Here is a 12157-nt window from a genome sequence, read left to right as displayed (position 1 = left end):
CGTTAATTTGGTCTAAATTGCACTATTTCTAGTATGAAAAAAGTCTACGAAGGTGAAAATGAGAAGAGTTTATGAAAAAAAAAAGTGAAGAAAGATAAAATACTATACCAATTCAAAATATGTAAACATTTATTCTTGAAAAAGGATTAAGTGAAATTTTAGAAAAGTTAACTTGTGAAAGGAGACCAAAAAAATTGAAGTTAAAAAGTTAATTTGTTAAAGAAGACAAAAAAAATTAAGTTAAAAAGTTAATTGGTTAAAAACAAGACCAAAAAATTTTAAGTTAAAAAGTTAATTTGTTATAAAAAAGTTAATTTAGGGGCATTCCGAGAATTGAACTCGGGACCTCTCGCACCCTAAGCGAGAATCATACCACTAGACCAAATGCCCGATTTATTTGTTGGCGCTCTCACATATTATTTATATTATTCTAATGTCTTCCTCTGCATCCCGCCAAATCCAGACGCTCTCATCTTTTCCTCCTCTCACCCGCCGCCTCCTCTTCTTTCCCCCAAATTCTTCCCGCCCTCCCCTTCTTTAATACCAAAACCACATCTCTTGATCTCCAAAACCCTCTCTTTTTCTTTTCTTTAATTTATCTCTCTCTCTCTCTCTCTCTCTCTCTGTTTAGTTCTTACAGATCCCGATCTCCTCTCCGTTCCATCAGTTTCCTTTTTCTTGTGGTCTTTCTTCAATTTCCCCTAATTTATCACCGATCCCCACTTGCTTTCAATTTCCCCCTTTTTTTCCTTGATTTTTCTCCAGTCTGTCACCGATTTCTTATTTCTTGTGATGTATTCTTCAGTTTAATCCGGTCTGTGCCGATCCCCATGGTTTTCGCCGGAGATCACGAAGAGACCCAGGTCTTAGACGCCAATTCCCCTCCACTACCGGGTAATGCCCTAAATATTTGATCTTTAATCATGTGAACCTTTTGGAATCTCAATCGTCTTTCTGATTCCATCCAGGAGTTCGATCTGATGATGAAACTGATGATGGTGGTTATGATGATGATGATGGGGTGAGTCCTGATCAGGGCATAATGCCGATGGCCGATACGCTTCCAATCGAGAGCTTGAGGGAGGTCCCCGACCAATATGGTGAGACCCAAGCGCTGGATGACCCCGATAATGATGCCGGTGATGGGGATGGGGGTGTCGATGGCTGGGGCAAGACGCAATTGGTTGATAGTGGTGATGAAGGGGCGGAGACGAAAGCAAATGACTGGGCCAAGACGCAATTGGTTGATGGTGGTGATGAAGGGATGGACACGAGCGACTGGGGCAAGACACAATTGGTTGATAGTTGTGATGAAGGGATGGAGATGACTGAGGTGCTGAGTGGCGACGAGGGGTTGCCCGACGATGGGGCTACTCCTTGTGGAGGCAAGAGGAAAAGTGGAGGTGTGGAGCTGTGGATAAAGAAAAGGGTGAACGGAGATGGTTCATTCTCGGATGAACAAGGGCACGAAAATGGTTTGGTGGATTCGGATGCTTCTACTGATGAAGATGATGGTGCAGGTCTGTTCCTTTTTCGGTTTCATGGGACATTTTATGCTGCATTACTTTTTTGTAGTTCAATGCTTGGGGTTTGTGCTTGGTTTTGCTTTAACTGATATATTTGGGAATAGAAAGATTTGATTTTGACACTCATACTTTCTTTGCTATTGTTTTAGTTGATAGAATGTGTTTCATGAATGGTTCTGTGGCATTACTCATTCTGCTGCCAAGTTTCTAAATTTTGTTTATATTTTACCTCTCAGCATCAATTTTGATTTTCATTTAATTTTTTTGATTGATATTGTTTATTTTCGGGATACATGAATAACTGGACCTAATTTTGACACTTTCATTACTATGAACTATGGGGGCTTTTGTACTTGCTTTAGGATCTTTTCTTTTGGTGCAACTGATGTAAATTCTGTATTCACATATTTATTGTTTCAGCCCTTCTAAAGAACTTGTAGCCAAGGTTTAATCAACTCATAACCATAATTGTGGTACTTGTAGGAAGCTTGTGTTTTACACTTACATTCCATATCTTTGCATCTTAACGCTTAGGAAGTTCAAGGAGGACCTTCACTGCAGTTCGTATAGCATCGCTGCGGTCTTCTGGTCTTGCTGCTGCTCGCAAATTTGACTCTATGATAAGTGGCACTGAATCACAATCTTCTCTTAGTAATGCTCGAAGTAGTAAAGAGCAAAATGGTGCTTTAGGCGGACAGGCTGGTGACATGGCCACTGGGAGGGATCCATGGCCAAATGGCAGAAATGATATCACCTCTCCAAGAATTGAAGCAGGTGAAATAGACCTGGACCATGAGATTGAGAACTCCCATGGGTGTACACTGGACTGCAATAAAAATGGGATTAACACAACAGTGAAAAAACTTTTTTATGAGGTGGATCCTTCTGAGGAGGATGGAACCACAGTTAAGTCTGACCACATTGTTGGAAAAGGGGACTTGCCTCATTCACTCCCAACTGATTCTGATCTTGCAGGATTAAGCTATGTTGGGTCACAAGAACCTGGTGATCTGTCCCAAGCTAATGCTTTAGATGTTGTAGATAAGTTTCTTTCTGTTAATTATATGGAATCGTTTCGAGAAGCTAACACTGGAAAAGCAACTGATATGATGAAGTCACCGCCCATTTCCAGTACAAAAGGAGCTCAGCGTTTGGCTGAAAAGACTGATCATAGAAGTCCAGTTGGAAAGGAAGGAATCTTTGACTGGATTGACAGTCTTGAGGATGAGGGTGGAGGTGAATTCTTCAGTAGAAGAAAAGATTCCTTCTTTGAAAGCAAAAGCAGTTCACGGAAATCACAAAGCTATCCCCCAAAAGCTAGACATCCTATCTCTGAAGTAACCAGAGGTGCATTTGATAAGAGTGGCGAGAAGGAACGTGCGAACCTTGATGGAAGGAAAATAACAATGTTAGCCCATTCAGATTCAAGATTGATGATGCACAATTCTACAAGAAGTAAAGCGATACGTACTTCTGAAACAAAGACAAAGAAGAGTCTTTTCAAGGATATGGATGAACAATCAAACCCAAAATCTCTAGAGCAGCATCCAGAAGCAACTCATGTTGAGGGTGGTATTGAAGATTTATATGATGTTGGCCCTGATACTCAAATGGCAGCTGAAGCTATTGAGGCCTTAGTTCATGTACCTCCTGTTGATTATGTAATGGAGGAGAATCAGCATGTAGTAGCTGAACATTTGAATGAGAATTCCAGCAAAGGTCCAAGTAGAAAGACGGCTTCATCAAAGAAAGATTTGCTCCAAAAGAGGGTTTCTGTTACTGATTTAGAAGGTACCATAACACGATCTAAACGTAGAAGGATGCTTCATACCAAATCAAGGAGGGGGGAAAGCCCAAGTTTTTCTAGGGAGAACTCGAATAGTTCAAGAATGAAAAAGAGTTCAGATGACAAAAGGAGGAAAACAAAGTCAAAGAGGGAAGTGTGGAATCAAGAGCCGCAATTAAATGGTAAAAATTCGGTCAATGGAAATGCATCATCTAAATCTCTTAAGAGAGAGAAAACCCAAGGTGCAATGGATGGAACCTTCATTAACGAGGCTGACAAATGTCACAATCCACTGACATCAGATGGCCAGCCTTCAGTGCACAAGGAGTTCACGCCAGGGGAGTATCATGCGAATGCTACACCTGTTGCACATCGAACCAGGCATTCCAAAAGACTGAACTTATCAAAACACCCTGAAGTTTCATCTAATGAATACAGGAAGGATATGAACGACCTAACAGGAGGAATTATTCCTGGGTCCATAGAAAGACAGGATATGCTTGTTCTAGATGCATCTGGACCATTGAATGCTAGAAAAGGAAGTGTGGATATGGGTCCAGATCAAACTGCCAGAGTTGAAAGGACTTCTACATTGCATACTGCCATGCAGAATATTGAGGGGCTACAAGAAGATGCACTTGAAAACAGTTCTATAACAAAAGATGCTTCGAACCACCCTAAACGGAGGAGAACCAGTCAGATTACTTCAGGTAACCCAAACATGACCAGCAACTTGAACGAACCATCTATAGCAGATGATAGCTTGCCAGCAACAAATAAGCAGTCCTGCAAACAAGGAAGAAAAAAAGTCTTTATCAGAAGTGTTTCTGAAATTTTAGATGCTGCCAAAAGGAAAAGAAGATCTGTTTTCACACACACAACATATAAAGCTGATGGAGGGCCTTCTGCTACAGGAGAATTGTCATTAGTATCTGCTGCGAGAACAAAGTCATCTTCGTTCAAACCATATTCGGAAAAGGATGCCAAGGGATGTTTGTCTAGGCCAGTTTCACATGAAGCTTGTTCAGCTGATGCAGCTAATAATTGTTCCAGTGGTGTCATAAGCCCTGTAGAGCATCCTAAAGAAGCGGCATTACCTAAGCAAGGTGTATATTCTACACCTCATGTGGAAGATGCTGAAGAACATGCCAAACCAGAAGGGACACCTGAAGAAAAGGTTCAGCCATCTGGTTTAGCATGCAAATCTCCATCTAAGAATGTAGATGCAATGTCTCCTGTTTGTGTGGCTCAAGATCTTCCTAGAACGTGCAATAAAGGCTTATCAAAGTCCCTATTTCTTAGAGAACTTCATAGACTGGAAGCCACTGAAGCAGCTTCAACTCCAGCTCTGAAAGATTTGCGAAGAAGAAAAGATATGTGCAGTGTTCGTGTTCTGTTCAGCCATCACTTGGATGAGGTTATGATCAAGCAGCAGAAAAAGGTTACTTATGCTATTATCATTTCTATGTTCTGATTGTTTCTTCAATTGATTTGCATTATGAGCGAGTTCATGGCATACATTAACTGTGTCGTGTTTTGATTGTAGATTTTGGGACGCTTAGGAGTTCCTATTGCATCTTCTATTTCAGATGCTACACATTTTGTCACAAATAAGTTTGTTCGCACAAGGAATATGCTAGAAGCAATCGCTTTTGGTAAACCAGTGGTTACACATTTGTGGCTTGAAAGCTGCGGACAAGCAAGCTGTTTTATTGATGAGAAGAATTACATATTGCGAGATGCTAAGAAGGAAAAGGAGATAGGATTTAGCATGCCTGTTTCACTGGCTCGTGCATGCCAAAGTCCGCTCTTGCAGGTAGTTGCTGATCGTTGTTGAATTAGTGAAGCTAGTTTTGCTGATTACTTAACATAGACTATAATGTTCTGGGGCATGCATCTATTTGCATTTTTGATATTTTATAGATTGTTCTAAGTCTTCATTCTTCATAACTCGTTGTAGGGTAAAAGAGTGTTCATAACTGCAAATGTAAAACCTACTCGAGAGCTTATTGCAGGCTTGGTTAAGGCAGCTCATGGGCAGGTATGTAATTTTATATGTCTGAGGTTGGTTATTTTTTTGATTGACTTCCTTGTTAGTTTTGTTGTTTCTTAGATTCATCAACACTGTCCTATGTCGAGAAGATCTTTGAAGGTCAAAAACACAGTGTGAAGTATAATATATTTTGGGATCTAGTTTATGATTCACGCTTGGTGTCTTGTCCTCTTTGATATTGGAGTTATGCTATGGGGTGCCAATTTTATGCACATCAAAAGTTCCTCTTGCCACATCATGCAGGAGCATTGGTGTCGCTCAAGGATTTAGTGTGATAGACAAGGGTGCTTATTTACTAAGTTGCCAAGTCAGTGATAGTGGATACGACTTTTAGCATGCACATAATAGGCACCATGAAGAATTTTCCTTGATATTGTTGCCATCAGTCTCAGTTGTGAAGAATTGTGGAGTGTTTTGTTAGGAAGTTGTGTAGGATTTACTAGCTTTGGAGCCATCCTTCAAGATCTATCATTAGAATCATCTAATACGTACGATAAGTCTATCTCTGGTTCTAGGCTGTCAATGTATGAGGGGTGAAAAGGTCCACAATCTCGGCATTGAGTACTATATCAGTATTTTATCGGTTTGGTATGGTACGGTATTCATCTTGTACTGAAATGGTTTTCTAACCATTTTTGTCAATTTTATCTCCCTACATCTTGATACAGGTTGGTACGCCTCGGTACGTGTAAGTACATATCTCGATACATCTCGGTATGGGTCGGTACGCCTCTCGGTATGGGGCAGTACGGTTGGTACGGTTTATACTGACTCAAAGTTAAGTTTTGTATCGATTTTCTACCGGTATGTGTACAGTACGCCCTATGTCGAACGGTATAGGGTGGTACGGCAAACCATGGGTGAAAGTGTCCTTATTATAGGTTTTTAATCTAAAGAGCATTTGCAACTTGGATTAAGCTTGAGGGAAAACATTAGGAAAATACTAGAATAGGGTCAGCATTCATTTTCTCCCAGCTGACCTAGTTTAAACATGATAAAGTTACTCTACCAAAAGTTGGAATAGGTTCTTTTTTTAAAAAAAAAGGTGAGGAAGCCTTGGAGCACCTCCACAGTCCCCAGGCAAGATGACTTTACTAAGACGATGCCTAGGCAAGCACCTGGGACAAAACAAGGGGTATTTGGGCAAGCATCTCTCCTATGTCCAGCTCTGTTCTTCCAATTCCTTCTGTAGCCCATTCTTTTAGAGTTGTGTGTTTTATTTTGAGGGTCATCTTGTTCTATTGGAGTCCTTGTAAATAAAGGGCTACTCTAGAATGTCTAATGATTAATATTTTGCGCTATGTGTTGCTTAGAAACATGAAATATGTTTTGGGAAGTGGTATTTTGCTATCATGTTTGAATTTTAAAGCTAAATAGGATGTCCAATGGTTTCTTTTGCTGATTTTTGCTTAGAAACATGTTATAGGAAGTGGTATTTCTATATGATGTTTTGGAAGATGTGAAACATGATATCTAACATTCAAGATAATTAGAATTTTTGATGCGGAACTTGAATAACTAATCTTATAATACTTGTATGGTTTCCACGTACATAAAATGTTTGTTGCTAAATGCATTTATTGAAGTTTTCATAAGTTAATGCCTTGCTTTTTTCAGGTGAGTGCCTCTTTGGTGTCTAGCACCGCAAGCATTATAGGTGTCCTATTGCCTTAAGGATGTCTTCTGCTTTTGGCAACCTTGAGGTTATCCTGGATTTTAAATCCAAAAAATGAGTTGGTTAACCTAGTTTTACTATTCCTCGGGTGAACAAAGCTTAGTAAATCTTTCAAATACATTAATGGTCATGGGAGTAAGAATATTAAAAAGCGGTAGGTTATCATTCATAATCATTCTTCCTTTTTGTTATAAGTGCGATATCTCCCTCACTTTGGTAATTTTATAAGCTGATGAAAGCGAAGGCTTTTAAGGGTCCAAAACCCCTTAGCTGATACATCCATGCCAAAATGAAGTGCTATAAAAATGCCTTCTTAAGGATGAACCCAATAGGGAATTCTGACAATTATGCCTTAGTGTAGAACACTTTGACTTGGAACCAGAAAAATCTGAGTTCTAGGAAAGTAGTACATGAGAGCCTAGTTCCTGTTCCTCTATGATAGGGCAAGCTGACCTATCAGGATAAGCTTAAAAGCACCAGATCCAAAATATTAGCCACAAACAAAAAGTTGCTCCTATGTGGCTGGCCCTTTAAGGGACTTATTCAAGATTTTGTTTTGTTTCATGTGAAGATCTGGTCTAAGCTAGGTTCATGTCACGTAGGTCTGGGCTGGTTCACCATAGGTCCAAATGCAGGCAATGATTCCAGCAAAAAAATAAAAATAAAAGTGGAAAAATGATCAGTATTAGTACAGCCTAAAACATTAAAATCCAATAAAATGGTCAAAATCTAGCAAAAGAAACCAATCGCATCACAATCTCCCAACTCTTTCTCCCATTTGGACTCCTTTTTCAAGAAGGAAGCAATGGCCTTATGCTGTCCTGTGCACCTTCACGGTGGACATGTTCCGACTTTGAATCAGTGCCCCAGCATTAAGTGGAAGATCCAACCAAAACAGGGATGTGAAAGAGAAATGGAGAGGAATGAGATGGGATTAAAGAGTTGCATGTCTGGCAAGGCAGCAGTGTTCAAGCTTCAAACAGCCAGCTGGTTAGCAGCTCAGCAATGATTTAGCCCCACCAGAAACACACCAAACAATTTAATCTTTTTCCCCTTTTTTTCAACATAGTGGTGTATTGCTACCATATTCAGTTGTAGACTCCAGATCCATGGATAGAGTCCACCTTTGCCCATGAATCAATCATCATCTTGTGCCAGATACCCTATGAGCAAGCAAAAGAAGAATTCTTTTTTTAAAAAAATTCATTAATGTAAAATAACAGAGAATAAGTTTTTCTTGTTTTTGCAATGTATGGACTGAAGGTGTCTCTAGTACCCACATTAGTTGGCATCAATCATAGACTGAGCACTGTGCTTCTCCATGGGTATAATATTGGTGGGTTTTTTTTGAGGGAATATTAGCGAGAAACTTGAATTGCATGATTACCGTTGCTAGGGAAGTGGACACAAGCAGAGCAGAGAATCTAAACTGAGGCTAGTGCTGAGCCACGTGAGGGGTATGAACACATAACGCCACCCCGAAAACCTGTGCTCGTTGATGGAAGTCATTGCAAACATGTGGATTAGTAAAGGACAAGAGAAATTTCATACTAATGCAGCTCCACCATTAGTACTATATGAATGGCTACACTCCTCGAGCCTTCTTCTGAGCATTATTTTATCCTGATTGGATCAGACTCCCATTAAGATAAAACTCCATCTCATTATATTTCCTAAGCACCCTTTGTAGATGGCCATGCATGAAATAGCCTCTAGGGCATATATGGTGCACATAGCCAACAATTCAAACCCACTGGTTTTAATGATGTGCAATGAGATGAAATCTTTCTTATAACTTTAAATTTATATCTTTCAGTGATTATGATCTTTACAACAGTAAGGACTGCCATGTTGTATGGTTCAAAGTGTTGGGCAAAAAAGAACGTACATGAAAACAAGTTGAATGTAGCAGAAATGAGAATGTTAAGATGGATATTTGGTAAAACTAGAAAGAATGAAATGAGAAATGAATATATTAGAGGAGCTATAGGAGTTGAACAAACAAAAACAAAGTGATGGAAAATAAATTGAGATGTTTTGGAGTATGGACATGTATAGTGATGATCTAAGGAGCTTCATTAAGGAGAGGTATTTTGGTTTATGTTAAAGATGGTAGGAAACAAGGAATGCGAAACCGAGCTGAACTGGTCGGTTCCGTCCGTTCCGAGTTGTACCGGTAGCTCACTGGTATGGTTCAGTCATTGAAAATGGCTCGTGTCGATGCCGGAGAAGGAGAAGAGAAAGAGAGAGTAAGCGGGGGAGGGAGGGTGATCGAGGGGTGGCGGAGGGCCGGCGGAGGCTGCGGGGTGGGGGGAGGCCAAGCCCCCCCCCCCCACCCCCCGCGGCCGCCGCTCGTTCTCCCTCCCTCCCCCGCTCTTTTTTTTTCCTTCTCTTTCTACGGCTCCGGCATTTTTCTCCATCAATACAGGCCCGATACGGCCCGTACCGACTTGTACTGCTGGAGAACCGGTACGGTACCCGGTACCGGTTCCTTTGACCTTGGTAGGAAATGGAGGGGAAGACATAAGATAACATGAATAGAGATGGTGAGAAAGGTTGGGAGAAACATGGAATAATATTAGAAGTGGTCTTAAATAGGAATACTTGGCAAACGAGGATACATAAAGCCAGCACCAAATAGATGGAAAAAAGCTTTATGGTTATGATTATGATTAGTAATTGTGATCTTTCGTATTTACTAAAATATATTTAGCGATCAATCCTGTAACCCGAAGTTATGAAAATGTGTATCCATGTGCAAAACCGGCCCACTTGACCAACTTAGCTTTACATCTCTCTTGTGCATTGTGAGCCTGATTTGCTCATTACTTGATAAAGGGAAGGAGTTGTGATGTGGTAATGACTTGATTTTTTCTGAAGAACTTGTAGTTTACTGCCAATTGGTGCTTGTAGCACATGGTGTCATCATAGATCTTATGGAACTGTAGCCTGTTGGTGCTGGTGAACAGCAAGGAGGAGGTAACATATGCAAGACGTAAGGACGTGCCATGATAAAATCACAAAATAATTGTGATTCTATGTGCTCTTTGAAACTAGAAGTCATAATCATCTAGAAGTTTGTCTTGGCATGTGTTGCTATGTTTTTTACGGAGATGGAAAATGTATACTCTAGGTGGATTTTTTTCCAAATTTCATTCCCCCCTCCTTATTCTCAACTTGCAGTTCTACTTTAACATTCCCTTTTCAAAAGTCAAACCCCTCTTTCTAAATAACTGAATAATAAATCATATACTTTGAATCAATTAAATGAAAATTAGATATATTGAATCAATGAAAATGAATTAATCATGTTTTACAACTAAAAGATCTCCAAGCACTTCCCATTTCTCAAGCTCCAATATACTCTCAAGAGTCTCAACCATACATTCTAAGTCATCTTCTTAAACAGATATTTACCCTTACACAAGTTAAAATGCTATCATTTCCTCCAGTTGGGTAGATGGGAAACGGTAGGCAAGAAGCTGGCATATAGTCTGTGTGCATAGTTGTTGTGACATAGCACTTTAGTCTTTCATCATCATTGCACCTTATTTCTGCATATGTAGTAAAAGACAATTTAACATTTTATGCAGCCAATGGAGAGAATTGGGAGATCTGCCATGAAGGAAGACAAAGTGCCAGAGGATCTTTTAGTAATTTCTTGTGAAGAAGACTATTCCATCTGCATACCTCTCATTGAGAAAGGTAATATATGTCTTTTATTTTATTATTTCAACTGGACAAACGGTTTCCTCAGAAGGCCAATATCTCGTCATTCATGTGGATTCAACATTCAGGAGCAGGGGTTTTCAGCTCGGAGCTTTTACTAAATGGTATAGTCATCCAGAAGCTGGAGTATGAGAGGTTAGTAGTACACCATTTGTACTCTCCTCTTTTTTTTTTCTGAAGGGCACCATTTTGTACTCTTTCATCACGTACAGTTAAGCACTTTCCTGAGTCCAACTTTCTGTTGTGTTCCTCCTATCTCCAGACATCGACTCTTTTTGGATCATGTTAGACAAACCCGCTCGACAATATGGTTAAGACACAAAGATGGAGGCCGGTTTCTTCCTGTCAGCAAGTGTGCATAGCTATTTCATCAGCTCTTCGTGGAGGGATTTCATTAAATTAAGAGCTAAGTTAATGGTCTCGGGTTAAGATAATGCAGGGTGTATTGTATGTATCATATTCATCTCCGCAGTTATCTTTTCTTTCTCTTTTTTTAACCTATGAAGATGTAAATTGGTTATTCCTTTTTCTAATTATAACGTTTGGTCCTCTCCAAGAGGAATTTTGTTAAATCTGTACCTATCTCTGCATGACCGGTAATCATGATTTTCTTCCTAAGGTGAAAAAGGTGAGCTTCCTAATGATTGGCTTGTATTGTATCGAGATGGTTGTTTCTTTCCTTTTTTTTCCGTGAATTTTTCCCTGGAGAGGTTGTGATGCTATGGATCATCTTGCTTCCATCCTTTGTTTTCCTTTTCCCCCCTTGCTTTCTGATTTTAGATTCCTTTCTATTCAGTCGAACAAAGCGGACAAAATGCTACTCATATGGTTCCTTTGGCTAATTACAGAGTACGGTAATGAAAAAATTTTTGTGCACGCTAAGCAGGGGCTAGCAATATCCAGAGTTCTACTGAAACAGGTGATTCTTGCGAGCAGGTCGTTTTGGTGCCAAGAACCTTGAAGTAGGAGGGTACGCCAAGTAAGAGATTGGCCCTTTAAATGCTGAAGTTATCTTTGTGAATGCTCCTCGTCGGTTTAGAGGTGTAATCGGGGCCAAATCTACTTTGAGATCATCTACTCGCTTTGCAATGGTGCGTTTTGTTCCATTCCGTAGAGTAGCGGCTAGTTGTTTCCAAGGACAAGTCTCCCCACGGCAAACTTGGCGAACGCCTGGATGGTTGCCTCTTGCATGCCTGCTCCAGTAGGTGTGATGATAGGACCGGGGAAAGCATATCGCAGGTGTAAGATTGATTGAAAGGAAAGCATAGCGCCCCCTCTAGAGCAACATAATGATAAAAAACTTCGAACTTGGCCCCCATAAAAACTCAAATTTCTCCCTCGAGATAATATGCAAGAAACAAATATCAGGGGTATGAATTGTTTGCTCT

The 12157-nt window shown here is 40.1% G+C and overlaps 1 protein-coding gene and 1 non-coding gene across 3 annotated transcripts; one reads left to right on the top strand and one right to left on the bottom strand.

The window, feature by feature from the left end:
- Positions 1 to 318: 318 nt before the first annotated feature.
- On the bottom strand, positions 319 to 390 carry TRNAP-AGG (transfer RNA proline (anticodon AGG)). The gene has a single exon. It is a non-coding gene; the product is annotated as a tRNA-Pro (tRNA).
- Positions 391 to 492: 102 nt separating this feature from the next.
- On the top strand, positions 493 to 11410 carry LOC120110410 (uncharacterized). Of its 2 annotated transcripts, none has more exons than XM_088716820.2 (8): positions 493 to 894; positions 969 to 1520; positions 2061 to 4753; positions 4859 to 5128; positions 5273 to 5353; positions 10634 to 10745; positions 10844 to 10904; positions 11032 to 11410. In XM_088716820.2, the coding sequence occupies exons 1-8, from the start codon at positions 831 to 833 to the stop codon at positions 11129 to 11131; spliced, it is 3933 nt and encodes a 1310-aa protein (XP_088572946.2). In that variant the 5' UTR covers positions 493 to 830; the 3' UTR covers positions 11132 to 11410. The 2 variants fall into 2 exon arrangements, with proteins under 2 accessions (XP_088572946.2, XP_038981162.3); XM_039125234.3 differs by having other exon boundaries at positions 10838 to 10904.
- The last annotated feature ends 747 nt before the right edge of the window (positions 11411 to 12157 follow it).

Source organism: Phoenix dactylifera, chromosome 2 (assembly GCF_051530095.1).
Source record: "Phoenix dactylifera cultivar Ajwa chromosome 2, Ajwa_hap1_PhDact_Kaust_v1.1, whole genome shotgun sequence".
Lineage (NCBI taxonomy): Eukaryota > Viridiplantae > Streptophyta > Magnoliopsida > Arecales > Arecaceae > Phoenix > Phoenix dactylifera.
Note: the sequence above shows the minus strand (reverse complement) of the source record. Positions and strands in the feature narration are given on the sequence as shown.

Excerpts from the sequence above, each read along its gene's own strand:
- LOC120110410 (XM_039125234.3), top strand. The coding sequence starts at position 831 with ATGGTTTTCGCCGGAGATCACGAAGAGACCCAGGTCTTAGACGCCAAT. Across the intron at positions 895-968 it reads CAATTCCCCTCCACTACCGG|GAGTTCGATCTGATGATGAA; the intron begins GTAATGCCCTAA and ends GATTCCATCCAG. Across the intron at positions 5,354-10,633 it reads TTAAGGCAGCTCATGGGCAG|CCAATGGAGAGAATTGGGAG; the intron begins GTATGTAATTTT and ends CATTTTATGCAG.